We start from the raw sequence: 21,248 nt of genomic DNA on the forward strand, positions 1-21,248 counted from the left end.
AACACATGCTACCTCACTCAGCCTGGAATGTTAGGAAGTAATTCTCTTCACCCTTGTGAAGTTGCCCTTTTACATACGAGAACTCAAACTGACTGACTGGAGATTGTCATCAGTCAATATCTGAAAACGTGATTATCCTGAAAGTGTGTGAGAGAGACATGCCTGTTACCTTATTTCCTTAACTGTATACTATACACATTTCCACTAGCTCTTTCAAATATTACCCACTTTTTCAGTTTTGTTTTAACCTTTTCCACTGCTTTGTTTGAGACTTTGATCTTTGTGTATCAGTGTGTTGTATCGTATTCTGTTTATATGCAAGACAGCATATACAGACGCATCCCATTTATCTTTCCCCATACTTAAAGCCACTCATCTCTTCTGTGGAACTCCTCTTGCAAAGTCTTTCCGGCAATCTTTCCTTCTTCTTTAGCTATTATTTATTATTTACGGAAAAAGACACTGTCAAATGGATTATGTCCAAATTCTGTCCTGCCCCAAAACTTTAAAATCTGATGGAGGAATTTCTTCTAGATTCTAAATGTTTCCAATATTAAAAATATATATTCCAGTTTCTTGGGGGGAAAGAGCCAATGTTTATGTAGGACCAGCACAACAATAATATGTGCTCTTCAGCGCCTTCATTGGTCCTACTGGTCCTTAATATCTTGAGTTCATCTAGACTTTATGATGGTTCTGGAAAACAAAATAGAGACACTTTAAAGGATAAGCCCCAGACTAGTACTTCCATATAATCAGTTTTCATATTTGTGTAGTACAATCACAAAACTTTTTTCTTCAAATCCAAAGGAAAATATTTGTAATTATTGTTTAGAAAACGAATCCTGAAAGAGTTTGCGACTGAGTGTATGGGAGGACTTGGCGTATCTTGCCCATATTGGTTCAAATCATAAGCTTGGATCAAGTTTCACTAAGCCAGTACAAGGGTTTCACACCCTTTTTATGGTTTATTCTCTAGAATCACATGAATGTGTGTTGAATCTTTCATTAAAAAGTACTTAATGCTAAGCAGACAGTCAATGTGTTTGCATTATTTTGGTTTGTCCGTTGGAAATCTTTTGGGTACTTTTCACTGTTTCTCCAGTGTTAGACTCTGTGCTACATTCATCACTTCCTGGGAGCTCCGGCAGATGGGAGGGAGAGACCTGCAGAATATTAGGGGCAGCACAATGGTTAGAGACTGGTTTGTGCACTGAAATGCAGTCCACTGCAGAAGGCATGAACAAAGAACTATGCGCCTTTTAAATTCCACTTAAACCCTCAGAGCTAGGGGAAGTAATGTGCTATTAATACTGACAAACTGAAGATTACTTCCTGCCTCTGCCCAAAGCAAGAGATGCTGACTCCCAGGAAGTAATCTCCAGTTTGTCACTATTACTTCCCCCTCTGCACCAGCTCAGCCATGCTGGTTGGTGCATGGAGGAAGGCAGGCTGAGGCATGAGATGTGTTGCATGTGCTTCTCTCTCTCCCTAGCTTCATGGGAGTTAAGCTTGCTCAGCCCCTTGTAGTAACTATCAAGCCTACCAAGCTGACTGGAAAAGCAGCAGCTATGCTTATCTGAATGACATAGCTGTTCCACTACTAAATAGCACATAGCTGTGTCCATTAACCAGGGTTTTGCATAGCTTTGAGGTCTAGAGACCACAGCCTTTGCATTGCTGGGATAGATGGGAAAATATGCCTACAATCACATCCCTCCTGCCACAGTAAAGCAGTCTGATAGCTATTGCTGACTTGGGTGCTTTCATGGCTCAGATCATTTGAAACTGCTCCAGTGTAAAAGGATTCTGTTCTCAGAGCCTTGACATGTGGGTTCAGATGCATCTCTCCATTTTTAAAAGGCCTAGAAGAATCTAGTACCAATTCCTGAAATTAAGCTCCCATACTGAATCCACGTATTCAGCTTGCTCCAGCTAGAAATATAAATGTGTGAACGGGGCCCATAATTTTAACTCAGAGCCTTCAGGCATTCGTTCAGAATGTTCCATTTTGCTAAATTTCATTTTAGTGAATTAATACGTTAAATACATTAAATGCTTTGCTAATATTAGTTTTCTATGTAATAAGGTTACCATATTTAAAAAATAAAAAAAGAGGACACTCCACGGGGCCCTCGCCCCACCCCTTTTCCACCCCTGGCCCCGACCCAACTCCGCCCCCTTCCCCACCCTAACTCCGCCCCCTCCCCTGAGCACCCCACATCCCCCCTTCTCCCTCCCAGCCACGCGAAAAGGGCTGCCCGAGCGCTACTGGCTTCACGGTTTGCTGGGCAGCCCCCAGACTCTGCGCCCCCGGCCGGCGCTTCCCCAGCACAGCTGGAGCCTGGGAGGGGAAGCGCCCAATAGGGGGCGCACGGTCTGGAGGTTGCCTGGCAAACCGTGAAGCCGGTAGCGCTCAGGCTTCGGGCAGCCCCCATGCCTCTGGACCCTGCGCCCCCGCCGGGTACTTCCCCTCCCAGCTCCGGTGGCTGCTGTGCTCCCTGAACTCCTGGGCTCTGTAAGCGCTGAGCTGCCTGAGCGCTACCGGCTTCGGGCAGCCCCCATGCCTCTCGACCCTGTGCCCCCGGAGCCTGGGAGGGGAAGTGCCCGGCCGGGGGCGCAGGGTCCAGAGGCATGCGGGCTGCCGAAGCCGGTAGCACTCGGGCAGCTCGGCTCTTACAGAGCCCAGGAGTCAGGGAGCACAGCAGCCCCCAGTGCCCGCTCTAAGGTAAGCCAGGGAGTATTTTTCCCGGACATGTTCAGCTTGTTGGAAATTACCCCCGGACGGGGGTTTGATTACCAAAAAGCCGGACATGTCCGGGAAAAACCGGATGTATGGTAACCCTACTATGTAACAACTGCAATAGTTGATTCAAGGAAATCATGTGATAGTGAATGGGAGGGGAAATATTCATGAGATGATCCCTCTGCTTGTGCTACAAAAATGTTGAGAAGCCCTGGTCTATGCAGACCTGTGTGACCTTTAACTGATTTCAGGCGTAAATAGATTTTGTATCTTTTTAATATTATTTCCTATTGGTGACTTAGATAACCTAGACAGGACAGGCAAGAACAAGTGCCCAAACTTAGGGCTGCCATAGCAAGTTTGTGGAAATGGCAAGTTATGTCTGAGCACAGATACGCACCAGGACGAGAAGCACTAAAGGACCTTGTGAATATAAATAGATCTGTCCCTATTGAAGGTGACCTACAAATGGCTCTCTGCAGTAGGAACTATCTCTGTGTGTTTTTTACAGTGCCAACAACACTGGGGCCCTGATTCTTTAGGTGCTACTGCAATATAAATAAATAGATAAATAAATAAATATACAGCGGTTGGGGGGGAGGGGATTTAAATTGAATTTGTGCACCTTTTTGTAGCTGCATGATGAAAAAAGAAAATCAGGCTTCTTTATCCAAAAGAGTTTTTTTGGGGGGTGGGTTTTGTACCTTAGAAATATCAAGAATGTCAAGTTGACTTTAACTGAAGTGGCAAGGGTGACATAACTTTTTAACAAAGGCATCCTCACAGGATCGTCCATGAACATCATGGGTTCACCTTATTCTCTTTATTAAAGGCAGTCAGGACCAGTTATCTCAGATGCTTTCTCTGCTTGTTTTTCCCTGATAGGGTCTATGTTTTCTTCTTTGAAGCCACCTGAAACCATCTTCAAGATAATTTTTTGGCTTGGCTACTTCAACAGCTGCTTGAACCCAATCATCTACCCCTGCTCGAGCAAAGAGTTCAAGAGGGCTTTTATACGGATCCTGAAGTGCCAGTGCCACCAGCGGAGGCGGCTGGGGTGGTGGGCCTACAACTACAGGAACTGGAACCAAGGCTCCTTCGAACGCTCCCGCAAGGACTCGTTGGAAGACAGCAGGAGCTTCCTAAGCGGCAGTCAGAGGACATTATCCTCAGCCAACCCGAGCCCCAGTTACCTGAGCAAAGTCACTCACCCTCCCATGGAAATGTACACGTTCCAGGAGTGGAAGAGCTCCAGCTCCTTCCTGGGCCCCCTACAGGAAGGCAGCAGGCGAAAAGACTCATGCCACCTCTTCACCTTCAAGCTCCCAACAGAGCACAATGGACATATCGCTGCTGGCAGCCAAGCCTCGCCCAATGGGGGCTGCAAGACCATCTGTGACACACTGAACAGCACAGCTGACTGCAGAATGGCTGTTGAAATGAGCGAATTCTAAACGCTGTTCCCTGGATGCAGGAGGGCCTGGACTCTGGGCTCATCTGCACACATTAAGTTGGTTGGTGTTTAACCCAGGCAAAGACACGAACCTGCACCCAATCTAGACATTCTTGACATGGTGCCGGGAGGGAGTTCATTCAGGATGGCAGTAACAGGCAGCCTAATGTCAGAATATTGGCATAGTCCCACCACTGCAGGGAGATCGGTGCTCCACGTTGATTGCCAGAGATGCTGCAGAAATTTGTGCACAATGCAGGAAAGGGCCCTATAAAGACAGTGATGTGCACTCAGCCAAATATTCAGCTCTGATGGAAAGGCTGTGGAGTAGCCAAACACACATAGCTATAGAAAGTATATATAAGTAGAGAGAGAGAGAGAGAGTGTATCATCAAGAGGAAGTGTGGTTTTATTTGTACCTCTTCAGGGTACCACCAGCTGCTTCTGGTTTTGTCTGTAAAAACCTTACCTGTTGGTGTACTTCACTGAACGCTAGCACTTTAGAAACCACAAACAATGTCAAAGATTAAAGTAACTTCACATGTATACATCACTTTTGTTTATTAATATCCAATTGGCATTCCAGGAGAGCCTCCTTTCCCACTCTCCCATTCGTGCATGTGCGCGCAGGCTGGGGTGGGATCTCCCATCATAGCCACTGATATCCTTTGGGGTAGCGTTATGAGTTGGCGATGAGTTAAAAATGGAAGTGAACCAACTTGGCCAAACTCCCCTATCTTTTACCATGTTATTTTTTTGAAAGCTTAAAAACATCAGCAATGGTCAGGGCTCAGTATTCGTGCGCCAGCACATTAGTAATTGTCCTTTAAGCTTACGGGCAACCAAAGGGTCTGGTTTCCAAAGCAAAACCCATAAATCACTCCAGATCCTTCATAAACAGCTTTGCAGACATAGCACAAAAGAGCACTGACCGCTGGAACCACATAATCCAGCCTGAGAGCAAATATGCTGGATTTCAGTAAAACCCACTTGGTGCTTTTGGCAGTGTTTGGAGGTGACATTGCATTTCTAGTGACTTTTGCTTTGTCACTGAAATCAGAAATGGAAAAATCAAAAGGATGCAGTTATATGAGAGTCCCACTTTGCTTTGCATCCTTCAGCTCAATAACATGGTAATAACTGGGGGATCTCTGAGGACATCTTCAAATATGTTTTAACCCATGTTTGGAAGTTGTTTTCATCTCTTTCAATTAAGTGTGAATCGTGAAACTAACGACTGTGAATTTTTACATAAAGTGGTACAAACCATGGCAACTGGTCTTTACTCCTTCCTCTGACCCGAGGCTTCCCTTATTAGGAATTTTAGCAATGTTTTTGTGAATACTGAAACAGAGGCTGAACCATAAACAGATGTGCGGAAAACACTTAACAGATGTTTTTACAATGTTGACTCCCATGAGAGCATTTCCCTTGGTTTCATTGCATATGTATATTCCCTCATTAGGTTGATGAAGATGGATGTGATCTGTGGTTGGGCCAAATATCCTCCAGCTCAGTGAGCAAAGATAGAGAAGTTTTGTGTCTAGGTCATCACATGCTCATATACTACAATGATGAGAGCCGTATAAGTACATATACAGACTTAATGTACGGTACCTTGGGTCTGATCCTGATCCCATTGAAGTCATTGGCAAATCTCCTGTTGTGTTTAAATGGCCCAATCCTGCTCCTACTGAGTTGCAATTTCCTCTTAAAGGGACACTGCTTATTAAAATAGAAAGGATTTTAAAAATCTTTCCACTCTTTTTGCCGCTCATTTATTTTTTGTATTCTACTCCGCTCAGAAAAGGAAGCTAGACTGGACGATTTTGCTTTCCGCTTGTGCTGCACTAGGATATTCCTGTTCTCTTTGAGTTTCCCACAGTGCAGATGACTGTGTGGGGTTCTTTTGTGTAAGTTTTCATTTTAATTTTTGGAAGGGGACCCACGGGGGGAAAATGTTCTAAAAACATTTCTAGTCACATTAGGTTTTGTAAATTATTGTTGATTACAGATCAGAATTTTGGGCCTAACTATTTGATAGTGTCCTTCTACGTTTAGCTTAACAGGTGAGTCATGCAGTGTAAACCCAAACTAAAACAACATCTATCAACTTTGGAGAACTTTTCAGAGCTGATGGTAGAAGGCGCAGCACAGCCAGCATTTCACTCCTCTAAAGCCTTTAACAAAGCAGCTTTGAAAGACTGGCATTTCTTTTTATTACTTTTGGTTCTTAACAAAAGCTGTCTGATCCCTGATAATCATTCAAGCTCCTTAAATAATTGTATTTCATTTTAACGAGATTTCTGTAGTCACCTGTGGCAAGCCTTGAAATTTGATATTGTGCCACTCCTTGCTGGACTGATCTATAAGCACTTGTCATTTTTATACATTGGATACTCCTTACAACATCCAAAGAAAAGATTCATCGCTGCCGATTTAGCTTTTCAAATTTACAAAAGGGAATCTTGATCATTTTAGTGCAGAAAAACCATCTCTCTCCAAGTAACAGAGAAGGAAACCCAGACTGATCAAAGAAATCTTAACTAAGCTTCACATTAGTCCATACCATTTGTCCAGTACCTCCCCAAATCCTCCATTTCATAATCACAGCCAACGCATCAGAGGCAGCTTGCCGGGTGAGATACCACCTTCCAAGAGGAACAAAAATCCAGGAGACGTTCTGTTTTAGGATCCCTGCCACCTGGGAAGATAACAAGAGAAAAGTTAACTTATTCAGCATGGGAATAAAAATGTCAAACAGTTACAGCCAGCCAAAAGTAAATGTATACTGTACTTTCTAAGGCTATGTCTACACCACAGTTTATGTCAGTATAACTCAGTGGTTCTCAAAATTTTGTACTGGTGACCCCTTTCACATAGCTAGCCTCTGAGTGCGACCCCCCCTTATAAATGAAAAACACTTTTTTATATATTTAAAACCATTGAAAATGCTGGATGCAAAGTGGGGTTTGGGGAGGAGGCTGACAGCTTGAGACCCCTCCATGTAATAACCTTGCGACCCCCTGAGGGGTCCCGCTTCCCAGTTTGAGAACCCCTGGTATAACTTATCCCGCTCAGGGATGTGAATAAACCACCCCCATGAGCGACATAAGTTACATTGACATACACGCTCGTGTGCACAGCGCTATGTCGGCGGCAGAGCTTCTCCTGCTGACATAGTTTCTGCCGTTCACAGAGGTGGTTTTATTAATCTCTTCACCAGACACACTGCAGCGGTGCAGCTGCATCAGTACAGCTGTGCAGCTGCAGCACTGTGCATGTAGACATGCCCTAAGTAAAACATTTCCTCTACAGTCCACTGTAGGCATTCAGCAAGCCAGGCCTTGCCTGGAGCATCTCATTCAGAAGTGGTTCAAAAGCTTCACCTCTTATTGCCATGACATCGGCTGCATTACAGAGTGATTGATCCCACAGCTTTAGTGGACCTGTGTGAAAGCAAACAATGCCAATGGAAGCAATGAGGTGAGGTGACACTTGACATGTAAATAAGACATTATTTCAACAAATTGTGATGTCTCATTAGCTTGATTCATAATTTGTTATCCTATAATTCCTATATTTGGCACCCTGTTCCTCCACAAAATGTGGGGATTCCTCAGATCTCTTTGCAATTCATCTCTCATTCTTTTTTTTTTTACAGCCATTCTGGATTCCCCATGACCTCCCTTTAGATATTTCATGATCCTCCTCTTCATAGCTTCCTGCTTCCCACTTGTAGGCTCCCTGCCTTTCATCTCATGAGAACCCCAAGTCCACCTTTTAGGAGGGTCTCATTTTGGGCCGCATGGTTTGGTTCTGCATGGAGCTCCGGTGCCACTCTGGCACCTTTGGGAAGCAACCTGCACATACATGTGAGGTTTCTGTAAAGTAGTGCCAAGCCACAGTTCGAACCTGCAGACAGACTGCCAGGGAGAAGCACCTCACCTCTAATCACAGCATCAACACATATCTGAGACCCCATTACCAAACACAATGTAAAGACCAGTGTGAAGGACTCAGACTGTAAAATGGACTTGAGAGCATCCATTTGTGCCACCTATGAAGGAAAGTAGGGAGACCTGCAGGAGGAATATCTATCATGATTACATTCCTGTCACTGCTGCCCTGGGTTGGGTTTGAGCTTATGGCCAGAAGCTCCATATCCTTTCTCAGAGGAAATCTACTCTAATCTCTTTATTGTACCAGTAGAATCTTTCCAAATCTGCATCCAATCAAGTCCTGCCCAAATGAGGTCCTGCACATCTCTCTATCTTCCCTCTGTTAAGTCCTCCCTCCATTGCTGCTTCTTTCTTTTGGTGAAAAATTAGTCAAGGTAGAGCATCGTCAGCAAAGCTCATGCTCCAATACGTCTGTTAGTCTATAAGGTGCCACAGGACTCTTTGCATGTGAAACTAGTACTTCCTTACGCTACAGCAATGCTCTCTGGGTGCATTCAGAGTCATTGGAGTAGATCTCCATCTGGGGTAAATAAGCATCAAATTACACTGGATAAAAAGGAATGTTCTGAGGTAGTGGCTCCTGTAGCTCACAACCAACTAGCTCTGAGAGAGCGAGCTGGATTCTATGCTGGCTTGTGCATCAACGGAATTGCTCACTTAGTTCCAAACTGCTCAGGAGATGATGGGGCTGGGTAGATGTAATGAGGCAGAGATGGCCTGGTGGTGACAACACACAAGACGGAGAGAATCCAACTCAACTTTCAAATCCAGGCTGAGTTTGCAGGGCAGACAGTTAGGAAGAAAGGTCATTTTAGCCTTTGAATGAAGCAGATTTGACGAGATGGTAATTATGCCTCAACTACCCTGAAGGCCCATCACGTCATTTTTAGAATCACTCTAATGCAGAGAAAAAAATGTTTGCAGATGGCTGAGGGGTGGAGCAACAAGAAAAAATGTTCACTGGAACCTTTAACCTCTGGAAGGGTTTGGACAGGGAGCTCCTCTCCTTGTGAATTGGCTGCCAGACTTTAAGGTTGTTGCTGCTGGAATTTTAAGTGTGTTTGCTCTGTCTCTGACCTCCTGTGAACAAAGAGATTAAATCTCCTGCACCTCTTTCTTCCTTTTCTTCCCTGCTTGCCTTCTCTCTAGCTATCCCTTCCCTTCCCCAAGACCCATAGCAGGAAGACTTTGAGCTTAATTCTGCCCTCAGGTATGCATTTACAGTTCTCATTGGTGTCAGTGGGGTTGCACAGGCATAAAATGAGGGCAAAATGTAGTCCTTTGATTCTCTTTTATGGTACAACTTGTCCTTTAGTTAACATGGTGGATGGTTTGCAACCAAAGGGGATTTTTTGCCAGGAGGAGCTGTGTCTACAATAAAGGTCTCCAGTTCCAGTTTTGGAAAAGGAAAGTCATGGTGATGTGTGTGTGACTAACTGAAGGCAACCCAGGTTAAGCTTGTTCAGAGCAGGAATCACTGTTGGTCAAGATTTCGGTCCAGAGTTAAAATATATGCTGCGGAGGTGTAGCAGTGAGTACCAAACAAGGCAACATCTTGCCATTCAGTGGATTTACTGCTGATTTACTCCAGTGTAAGTGGGATGAGAATGGCCCTAAGTCAGGAGGAAAAAGGCTCAGCTCCTCAAAGGCATTTAGGCATCTAACTCCCACGGAAATCATTGGGAGTTAGTACCTACATAGGTTTGAGGATCTGAGTCTATGCTACTGAAAGTAAGTGTTTCTGCAGTTGAGGTAATGGAATATATTGGACATTTCCAGTATGTCTTCTGCCTCTGAAGTCCATGCAGATTACTAAGGCTATGTCTACACTACACAGCTTTTGTGTCGCTACAGCCGTGCTGCCAAAAGTGGCGCAGTGTAGCCGCTGTTTGTCAGCTCTCCTGACAACCAAAAACTTCCACCCACAACGAGCAGTATTTGCATTGTTGGCAGGAGACCGCTCCTGCTAACAAAACACTGTTTACACTGGCACTTGTCATGGCAAAACTTTTGTCTTTCAGGGGTGGGGTAGCTAACGAAAAAAGTTTTGTTGTTCAATTGCCACTATAGACATAGCCTGAGACTTATGTGAGTTCATCAACAGAATAAACCCCACAATGTCTGCTCACAAATGCCACCTGTAGGCAATTCTCAAAGGAGCCAAGCTTTCTGGGATTCTTACTGACACCACTCTGCAGTGGAATATGTGGATGTTAGCACATGTCTTGGGTTTCTTTTCCATTCATGCAGCCAAGGTTCATGGATTTATTAACCCTGAAACTCACATTTCCTCCTGTTTCATATGGTGGTTTAAGACCAGTACTCTACAAGCTTCTTTAGTTATCCACATATTTTTTTTCCTTTGTCAATTAATTTATCTTATGCTTTCCTCACAACAGTTGAATACATTGTTAGAGAACTCAGCAAGTATGTCAAGAAAGGGAGAAAACTTCCAAAGGCTCACATAAGAAAGCAAAACCACACGGCTGGTTTTGAACCTTTTTATCCACTCACTGCAGCCAACTTCTCAGCCAGTATGCCATAAATATGTAAGAAGGGGATGTATTTGGTGCTATGGACATATTTTCTGAATCACTGAAGTTTTTCTCTAGCTATTATTTCCTACTTAAGTTTCCATATACATACAAATCTAAAAATACCCATGAGTCTCTAGGGATCTGCCATTTCTGACTCCATCTCTGAAACAGGGAAATAATTTCCCTGTGTAAGTGCAGCAATCAGGAAAAAATAATAATCATGACTTTTGTTGTCAATAAGGATGGAAATCTATGGCCTTTTCTTTTCCTTTGGCCTCTACAGAGACTCTTGCATCAACCAGCTGGCGACATGTATGGCCTTTGAAAGGCACCCATCATCTCAGTATCTATGGGCAGATCTATATGTAATTGTAATATTTTATGAGAACAAGAGAAAGAGTTCTACACAAGAAAGAGGCATAGTCTAGCTAGTCCAAGCAGGGTCTTGGCATCAGGAATTTACTGACTTCTAATCCTGGCTCTGACCTCTGCCTCAGCTCTTCATCCGAAAAATGGAGACAAGAATGTTTATCTCCCAAAGCTGGTATGAGGAAGGATGAGTTAATGTTTGCAGAGTGCTTTGAAGATTCAGGTACCGATCCTGCAAACATTTACGCCATGTTTAATTTTAAACACTACTCAAGTGCATAAAATTAAGCATGTGTTTGCAGAATTGATAACTATAAAGACTGAGTATAAATTATATAGATGAGGTTAACCTAATTTTTCTGTCAGTTCAATTCACCCTTGTGACAACAGTATGATATTAATTGCCTCAAACTTTTATTTGTCTGAATCAAGTTTTCTATTACCCTGGCCAGATACTTTGATGAATGTGCTTGTGAAAAAATGTATCATTCATTAGCTTGGGTGTATTTTTAGACATTGTTTACCTGCAATGCTGAGGTTAGTAATAACCATAGGATCTCTTGGTAGCCTAAAGCAAGGACATTATGTCAACTTGTGTTGCTGTGGTGTTTGCAGACGTGTCTGCATTTTTTATGTTCTCCTTTGTTGTAGGGGAATAGAGTTAGATTTTATTTACATTCACTTGTAATTTATTGACTTTTGCTTGAAAAGCTCCCAGTCTCAGGAACTGTCCATTCCACTTGGGTGTGCAGTTTGATTAAAACTTTTAGCTGAAAGAAAATGTGATTGAAGTTTTAATTTTTTCCACTCATCCACTAATGAATGTTTTCTTTTGACTATAATAAAATAGCAGCCTCATGTTAATTTTACATTGGTAGTTTATTCCTGGAGCTGGGGAATTCCAGAACAATCATTTGCATATCTGAGCTACTTAGCTTTCACAGCCAGTACCAGTACGGGCACAGGTCTAAAATCCACACAAAAGAGAAACATGATCTCTATCACGACTAGGATGACAATCTATCTCTGCAAATTGAAAATGCTTTTGGGTGTACACAAATGGAATTTATAACAGGCCAGGGGACTTACAGCTGCAGAATTGAAAGGAGGCAAAAACTGTGGCTGTTTTTTGTTTTAATGGGCTAGATAATTTTATGATCACTAACAATAATTGTTACATGTAAACTCAAATAATAGGAGTAGTCAAATCTCATGGTTAATCTAATTTGGCAGAAGCCTCTAGCTGCATATTCCATTCATGTAATTTTAAAAGCTGTAAACTCATCCCAGCCCAGCCCCAGTACAAGTGATAAAGAGTATTTCCTGTGTTTGTTTTTCCCACAGCTCGCTGCCCTGATTTCTAAGCAGGAGTAAGGGGTAGGTGTGAGTTTAGCCTCTGAGAGGAACACATCCTTCTTTGAAGCTGGTGAGCCTCAATAGGTGCAACTGCATCTAATTAGCTTCTGGCTAGGAGGGCTTCCCTGAACAGCCTCTGCACAACAGCTGGGGATTAACCCCTATGTAACTCAGCAAGGCTTCCTGCCAGGGACACCACTGGAGCAAGGAATGGCAGGGCATTGGGGTCCTCTTCATGGAGGGCTCACCCCCAAGACATGAATTTCACATGACAACCCCTCTCCACACACACACACACACACACAAACACCCCTTTATGAAGGTTCTCAGTATTTTTTGCATGTACTGAGACCTCAGAGGGAAGGTTATGAGACAAACAGAATGTAGAGACACATTGACAGGAGTTGGCAGGCTCTAGAGGGGTTTGGACAGGGGGCTTCTCGCCTTGTGAATTGGCTGCCAGACTTTAAGGTTGTTGCTGCTGGAATTTTAAGTGTGTTTGCTCCGCCTCTGAGCTTTCAGGGGTGTTCAAATATTTTCATAGCATGGGGTACATCTGAATAGAGAGATTTTCTGATGGTTGCCTCCCTTCCCATTCCTTGTTGTACACGCTGCATTTCCTCCCCTGCATGATGGCATAACATCTCTGCAGAAACTGATTGCATGGAATAATCACCATAAATAACCAGTGTATTTTAGCTGCCTTTAATCCAATAAGTGTGTTTTCCTTTTAGAAGATTGTCAAGCACATTCTGTACTTTTGCCCCCCCTTCCATCTGTTTCATTTCTTCCAGCAGTAGCATCATGTGACCAGCCAGCTCTCTGCAGGCCACCTGGAGGTGGTCCACAGACCAGAGCTTGGGAACTGCTGGACTAAATACATTAGGGTTTTAGGTTGGCTGGTTTGTGGGTTTGTTTGGGGGACGGCAGATTAGTATCTTCTGAAGTAGCAAGTATTGCCCACAGCTGGGGCAAGCTATTTCTCTAGAAAGTGGTTTGATTCATGGCAAGTCCTAAGTGACCCACACACTATGGTCCTGATATTGCTCTGGTATAAATCGGCATCGTTCTATTGAATTCAATGGCGTTAAGCTGATTTACACCACCTAAGGAGCTGATCCCGTATTTAGGACTGATTGTGTGTAAGGAACACAATGAAGGCAAAGAAAAACATGACTCGACATAGCTCGGAGCCTTCGTTTACATCATCTCAACCTGATCCAAAGTCCGGTGAAGACAATGGGAGGCTTTCTGTTGACTTCGATGGGTATTGGATCAGGCATTTTCTAAGAGCAGCAAAGTAGCATGGACGGATCAGCCGAGGAAGTCTGGTGCCTTTCATGAAAATTCTTGTGTCAAAATATGTCATTAAAGACAAAACAGCACATGTCCTCAGCCTGTTCATTTCCAGGTTCGTCCTCTAAAATCCCAATAAAAAGTTATGAAGAAACAAAAGGAGTTAATGTTAGAAATTAATAAGGTAAAAAACTCATTCCTTTATTCAGTGAAAATTGGAAAGTGGATATAGTCAAAATTTTATTATATAGATTTAAAAGGCTTTAATTTGCTCTTTCAATATTTCCTTTCAAACATTCATTGGGAAGCCCAATAATCTGAATCCACTGAGACAAGTGTGCAAATGTTTTACTTTAGCAAAGAATCTGAACTTTATATGACCTCTTGAAAATAGTAATTATTTCTTTGTTCTTAGCTTGATGCGTCGAAACTTTGATTTCCACGCTTTGAGGATCCAATAGGGGGAAAAATCACAGTGCTAAGTTTAGCAGAAGACCTGGTGGCATGGGTGGTCATGCTACAACTTGATCCTTTTCTTTGAGCTAGTTAAGGGCCTGATCCTGCACTCCTGAAATCAGTGGGAGTTTTGTCATTGACTCTAATGGGAGCATATTAGGATCTATATGAGGTGATTGCAGCTGCTGGTATTTAAGATGCAATGGTGCCACCTACTGGGCCCACATTTCACCCATATTCCAAATAATAGCACAAAAAATATTTTAATTCTGCTGAGTTTGGGGGATTTCACACATCATAGTTTGAGCCTCTGTACTCATTCTGTATTAGAAAAGTCAGAGTGAGATTTTCAAACTACATGGTCTGCAAAGAATGTTTTTAAATTATTTGATGCTTTTTTTTGTTTATGATTTTTTTATCTTGGAACATCAGGAGCGTTAACTCTGATGATCTCTGGTGTTGCTGGAGAACTTCTTAGAGGTCTCAGAGATTAATAATGTGAGTTCCCTTAATCTAAGAAGCAAGATAGAATTCCTTTTCTCCCAAATGTTAGATAGGTATTCGTGTAAAACAGCTGTTAAAAAAATGAAAAAGCAAAGTGTTTTAAGTAATCTGACTAAAATTCCCCTTCCCTCTCGCTGCTCAACATTCACTTTTCTGTATTTTTTGATGTCCTAACTTCTTCAGCTCTCACGTCACAACAGAGTCTTCTAAGGTAGACAACAACTGATTTTTTAATGTTAAAAGGAAGTAGGAAAAAATACATTTACAAAAACTTTTTAGACACCATAAAGAGGGCACAAATCCATTTTTTCTCTATTTGTGGGTAACCTGTAAAGCAGGGAATTAAAAGAAAAAACAAACAAAAAAAGCCTACATACTTTCAAGTAATTTTTTCCTATGCTTCTTTCAACATCAGATGGGAAAAACTGAATCAGCCCAGCATGAACATCAGTATTTTTAGTACTCTGTATAATGCTCAAATTGGTTGCTTACGCCAGACTAGCCCATACTCTGCAAGCTACCAGTTTGTAAAAGGAAAAAAAAACTTTTGGAGGAAAAAAAAGAAAGGGATACACTGGAAAAAATTGGAGCATACAATCAAATCGCTTTGTGGAGAAATAGCATCATCCTTCCATTCCACCTCCCCAATTTGAGCACTGGCTCAAGAAGTTTGTTCCCATTAGAGTGTCACTGACAGCGGAGCATTGTGAGCACTTACTCATGGGAGCAGTCCCACTTATGTCAGTGAGTAGGCGATCACAAACATGAGTTAAGGGCTCTACAATCTGGCCCTTATTATCCAAACACATTCACTTGCATAGGATCACATGTTCTTGATTTCTTCAACAAGTGTTCAGTTAAACAAACATCATTGCTCGGAAGAATCCCTTAGGATTGAGTAGATTAAACAAACTCCAACAAGTTTCCGTTTTTGGATATAAAAAAGCTTCAGCTTTTCATACATTTCTACCTAGCAGAACAAAGGATTCTAAAAGGCTTATTGAAGCAGAAACGTGCTACATCTGAAGTGGGCAAGATTTAGAGGTGAAAGCTGATAAGTGATGCTCTATAATCTCAGGAATATGGATGTCCTGTTACGGCTCCTATGTTTGAAAATAATAATACATGGCATGTCTATGCATTTTCTAAGTACTCTCCAAACATTAAATGATTGATACTCAGAACACCTCTGTCAGGTATTGGTATAGTACAGGGAAAATGAGCCAGACCGAGGTTCAGGTCAACACTATGAAACTTGGGTGCCTAAAGACAGGCATCTACATCCATAATTAGGCAGCTAATGAGAGTTTAGAGCGGCCTCTGGCTGTGGGATGGTCAGCCAGCTGGTGAACAGGTCTCCTCTGATGGAGGGTGAATTGGTCATTTGAGGACTGAGATCCCATTTGGTTCTTGTGGTGGACATTTCTCTCCTGAATGTTGATGAGCTCCCTTAGCTTGGGGTGGGGGGGACCAAGGGGATGGGTCTCCCTGGCTAGGATGAGGGGGCAAGGAGGAATGGGTTTCCCCTGTGTTGTCATAGGGGGTTGGAATGCAAAGGGGCAAAGGGTTCTTCCAGGCTGTCTGCCATCAACAACAATTCAAGCTGCAAGTGGCACCAACAAGGAGAGAGAGAAGGACTGCCAGACTCACATGCAGTGCTGAGGCAGCTCGGCCCCAGCATCTGTCCCTTTCCTCCTTGTGCACTGCTGGAGTGGCCAGAAAGCATGTAGGAGTGACTGCCTGGTGCATCTAGTTTGAGCTCTTAGCGGCACTGGTAGGGGTCCCAGAAGGGGCATTCCCCTTGGAGAAGCATTGTGGCCATAACAGTGAACCTGTGGTGTGGTAGCTTCCTGAGTGATTAGCAACTGGCTCTTTGATAGTCTCGGGAAGAGCTAAAAATGTAAAGTGGCAGGGTTGGCCTTAGAATTCCTAGGAAATGAGTTTTTGCCACCACTCACTCCTGTCTGCCATTATCACAGCACTCTGCATCAAGCTGGCCTCAGAATTAGCAGGAGGACTAGTAAGATGGTTCTGGGATCCCCCCGAAACTTTACTGACTCCTTTTACATAAAAATGTGTGACCCAGGGACCTCTTTGTGCCACCTGGCAGAGGGCACAAAGATACATGGGAACCCCTTGGTCTGGTGTCTACATACTAGTCCACCAAAGAATGTCATGTCAGGTCTCTAAAGAAAGCCTGTGTCAGATCTTGGTGGTAGTAGCAAATATTCAAACGAGAACTTTGAAGGCCGAAGTGGAGAAGGGTTCCATGTGAACAGCAGTTGGACATGGATCAGTCGGTCCTAAGAGATAGGCGAGTGCCGTTCTGAAGGCGGCAATGAGAGCCACGGGGGCTACGCTGCGACGAGTAGGAGGGCCGCTGCGGTGCGCCTTGAAGCCTAGGGCGCTGGCCTGGGTGGAGCCACCGCAGGTGCAGATCTTGGTCATAATAGCAAATATGTCACATTGGTCACTCTAGTCATTGTGATATGTATGTGCAGATAATATGTAAGAATATATATATATATACACACACACACACACACATATATATATATGGCCTTAAGAACTATAAGGCCTTAGGAATATAATTTCCTATATGTTTCAAGGCAGCTCACTCAAAGGCAGCAAGCCCTGAAACAAACTTCTCCACTTATCTCCCTAGCTAATTGTTGTGTACTGTGTGTCTCCCAATGGAAGTCTATTAGCGTACTAAGTAAAACCCTAAAGAGCTTGCAGGGACATCACAAGAAAATTAAGAGGAGGAGGTAAACAGTGATGGTGGGGAGGGATCCTGTTTTCAGGTGAAGATCAAAGGTCTGGTTGGTAGATGTGGGAGTGCAGAGAGGAAGACAAGCTGCCAGTGGGCTTGATCTTATGAAAAGAGGATCTCATCCATCTTGGTTGAAAACACTGGGGAAAAGATTTGGGGTAAGCTATCCTGTAGGAGACGGGGAATGTCTTATGATCTAGAAAGCAAGTTATGATTTATATATAACCATTTATTTCCAATATTCTTATTCAGTATCATTTGAATCTCTGTTCTTTGATAACAAATTTATTATTGTTTTCACTATAAATATATCTAACGGCTGTGTGTTAAGCAGGGTGGTGATCCTGAGGTGAAACTAGTAAGCAGGTGTGCAGATAAACTGTGCATGTCCAGTGAATCAAGGCCTGCGCATTCCAGGGGGATTGGTGTTTGCCTATTGCTTGCCTGCAAAGGGACAGCAGAGCCTGCAGAGGCTGAGAGGGGAGTGTACTTGTGCTGCCTGTGGCCAGGGCTAGCAGGGAGCTGACCCCTGTCAGGTAGAGACAAGGCTCTCTCATGGTAAGGGCAAGTGGTAGTGAGGTGACTCACTACCCTGGGTACCCCTGCGGAGTGTCACAAAGTTAATGTGTGCAAAGCAATCTTTACTCTTTAGGTCTCCTTAGTGCAGCAACTGCTTGTTTGTTTCAACCCTCAGGATCAATTTATGCTTTCTGGGATCCTCGCAAAGCAAAGGGCTAGAAACTTCTTTTCTCTTAAAATGAAAGCTAAAATTCTCCTCCCTGGGACCCAAAGATCACTTCTGCTAACAAGGGGCTCATGCAAGCCCTGGCTGTAAACCCCCTCTAGCTCATCAGCAGGTTCAGGAGAGTGGAGCCATGGGAATCTTTATCTTTCTTGCTAAATGTAGGGGAGGGATTTATGAGAAAATCCCCCCACCCATAACCGCAAATTGGGAAAGGGGTCTCAACTAAGCTGTTTTTCTTCTCTCCCTCCTATGCACATGGGAGGAGGAGAATCTAGGCTAGATTCTAAATACAAAGTGAGGGAGCCCTAATGTGCTTCTAGCTCTGGGGAGCTGCTGGATGGGCAAATATTTGGAAGCTGAGTGGCACCAACACTAATGCTACATTGCAAAATTTAGCATTTATCTCACCGACTCCAGCTGAGAAGTGTCAATAAAACAACATCTTCCACTGAGAGTCCAGCTGCCCCACTGACAGTTATTCAGTTAATGAATCAGGATTTCTAAAACACATTTTGAAATATACTTCATAGGTACTGACTGAGTTTTTTAAGGTATTACTCTGATCGGTGCATTTTCTTTTAAGGCTGACACTCTAGCTCGGACCCCTGTGCTCTTTGCACATCAATGGAAGTTCCAGCTGGAGTCTCAGCTCCACTTCAAAATTGCTTTGGCTTAGTTTTGTATCATGGCTTCTCTCTTTTTAAAATGATCTGACATTTGATAGGACAGTGTGAGGGTTCAGAAACATTTTCTGTAAATCAGAATAAATTATGTGGCCATACAAGAAGAACAGCAGAAAGAGACATTTTTGTGGGCTAAGTCATTGCAGCTGGGATGGTGCAGAATGCTGACTCCACTTTTCTTGTCCAAAGAAGAGGGGAGGAAGGGAGAGTCAGCATTGGACGTTCTGTTGGCTGTCATTGTAACTAGCGATGCTCTAGTCAGTTTACTGCTGGGTATTTCAGACTCTGTTTAATACTCACATCCATCACTGGCAGTAACAGACTCCAAAGATGGGCTTTTAGTCACGTAGTTTTAGGTTAAACTTGCTGAGGCGTTATGCAAAACTTAATTTATGAAAGTTTCTGTTTAGAAATAATTCTGTATTTATAGTCTACTTCAGAGGAGATCCACACAGGATTAATCTAGTTCCCAAATCCTCATGTGGGGGTTGAACCTGTGAGGTGGAGAGGGCCTCTGGGAAGTGCTGACGTCTGTGGTCCCGTCAGGACTGATCAAAACCTGTTGAAGTCAGTGGAAAGATTTACTTGAACCTTAGTCCAGACCCTTTTCAGGAGGTATTCAGCCGCTCACATAATCAGGTCCACAATGAAGGTCCTGGGGCTAAATGACTCTGATGTAACTCCATTCAAGAGAATGGAAACTGAGAGAACTGAAGAAAGAAATCCACTGACTTCACTGGAGGTGATACATCACCTCCAGTGAAGTCAGTGGATTTCTATCAGGGATTATTATGCTTAAGGCCCTACCAAACTCATGGCCATGAAAAATGGGTCACGGATCATGAAATCTCCTCCCACGAAATCGGGTTTTTTGTCTGCTTTTATGCTATACTATACAAATTTCACAGGGGAGACCAGTGTTTCTCAAATTGGGGTCCTGACCCAAAAGGGAATTGAAGGAGGGTTGCAAGGTTATTTTAGGGGGGTTGCAGTATTGCCACCCTTACTTCTGCGCTGCCTTCAAAGAGCGGTGGCTGTTGGCCGGGTGCCCAGCTCTGAAGGCGGCACCCCGCCAGCAGCAGTAAGGATGACATGGTATGGTATTGCCACCCTTACTTCTGCGCTGCTGCCTGCAGAGCTGGGCAGCTGGAGAATGGCAGCTGCTGACTGAGGGCCCAGCTCTGCAGGCTGCAGCGCAGAAGTAAGGGTGGCAATACCCAGGGCCTGCTCCAGGGTTTTTGCCACCCCAAGTGGCGGGGGGGGCGGGGGAGAGGAGGGAAACACGATCGACGGCACTTCGGCGGCAGCTCCACTGTGCCGCTTCATTCTTCAGCGACAGTTCGGCGGCAGGTCCTTCCCAAATTGCTGCCGACGAACCGGACGTGCCGCCCCTCTCCGCTGGCCGCCCCAAGTACCTGCTTGCTGCACTGGTTTCTGTAGCCGGCCCTGGCAATACCATACCACATGCCATCCTTACTTCTGCGCTGCTGCTGGCGGGGCGCCGCCTTCAGAGCTGGGCACCCGGCCAACAGCTGCCGCTCTCCAGCTGTCCAGCTCAGAACGCAGTGCTACCACCAGAGGCAGTGCAGAAGTAAGGGTAGCTGTACCGCAACCCCCACACAATAACCTTGTGACCACCCCCACACAACTCCCTTTTAGATCATGACCCCTACACTTACAACGCCATGAAATTTCTGATTTAAATAGCCGAAATCATTACATTTATTATTTTTAAAATCCCATGACCGTGAAATTGACCAAAATGGAGCATGAATTTGGTAGGGCCCTAATTATGCTCCATGATGTTTAACAGTGGAGGCTGGTAGCCTCTGAAAACGGAAAGGCAAACCTGACATGCCTCCTCTCAGATAGTCTGGTGGGAAGCTCCCATAGAAATATAGATGAAGTTTATCTCCCATCTGCTTTCAATAGTACTGTTTTCTCTTGGTGGTGATCCCCGCTCTTTGGCAATCCAATCAGGTTAGATTCTGCCTAGCCTACTTGCCATGGCCAAGCCGCTTTTGTGGTTTATTTGTTTGTTTTTAGCTAGAACTATGCAAAAGGTTCACAAGAAAATCTGAAACTTGCTTGATTTTGTCTTTCATTGGAATTTGCCAGGGGAAAAGGTCATTAACATTTATGGACTTTTCAGGTGAACATGGATCCAGCCAGAGTATTCCTTGGCTGGCTTATGGTTTTGCATAGTAATTTCCAATCAAAATGCAGAGCTCCTCATGACTTTGACTTGAGAATTTACAAAACTCAATGATCTGGCAAAATTTTGCTTTGAGATTTTGCGTTTGTTTAAAATTTAGGGGTGCAGATGCAAAGCAATATTGAAAGAAATGTTACCCGATATCAGGAATAA

At 43.8% G+C, this 21,248-nt stretch overlaps 1 protein-coding gene across 2 annotated transcripts in view; it reads left to right on the forward strand.

The window, feature by feature from the left end:
- The window catches only part of LOC128842014 (alpha-1B adrenergic receptor-like), a 99,319-nt gene that overhangs the window by 18,588 nt on the left and 59,483 nt on the right, over window positions 1–21,248 (forward strand). The window contains exon 2 of one of the 2 annotated variants that reach the window (XM_054037637.1): window positions 3,632–5,954. The exons of the other annotated variant lie outside the window; for it this stretch is intronic. Coding sequence (XP_053893612.1) covers window positions 3,632–4,200 — 569 coding nt within the window. The 3' untranslated portion in view covers window positions 4,201–5,954. Of the gene's footprint in view, window positions 1–3,631; window positions 5,955–21,248 lie in introns of those variants that run through there. 2 annotated transcript variants of the gene reach the window in all.

This window comes from Malaclemys terrapin, chromosome 8 (genome assembly GCF_027887155.1).
Source record: "Malaclemys terrapin pileata isolate rMalTer1 chromosome 8, rMalTer1.hap1, whole genome shotgun sequence".
Lineage (NCBI taxonomy): Eukaryota > Metazoa > Chordata > Testudines > Emydidae > Malaclemys > Malaclemys terrapin.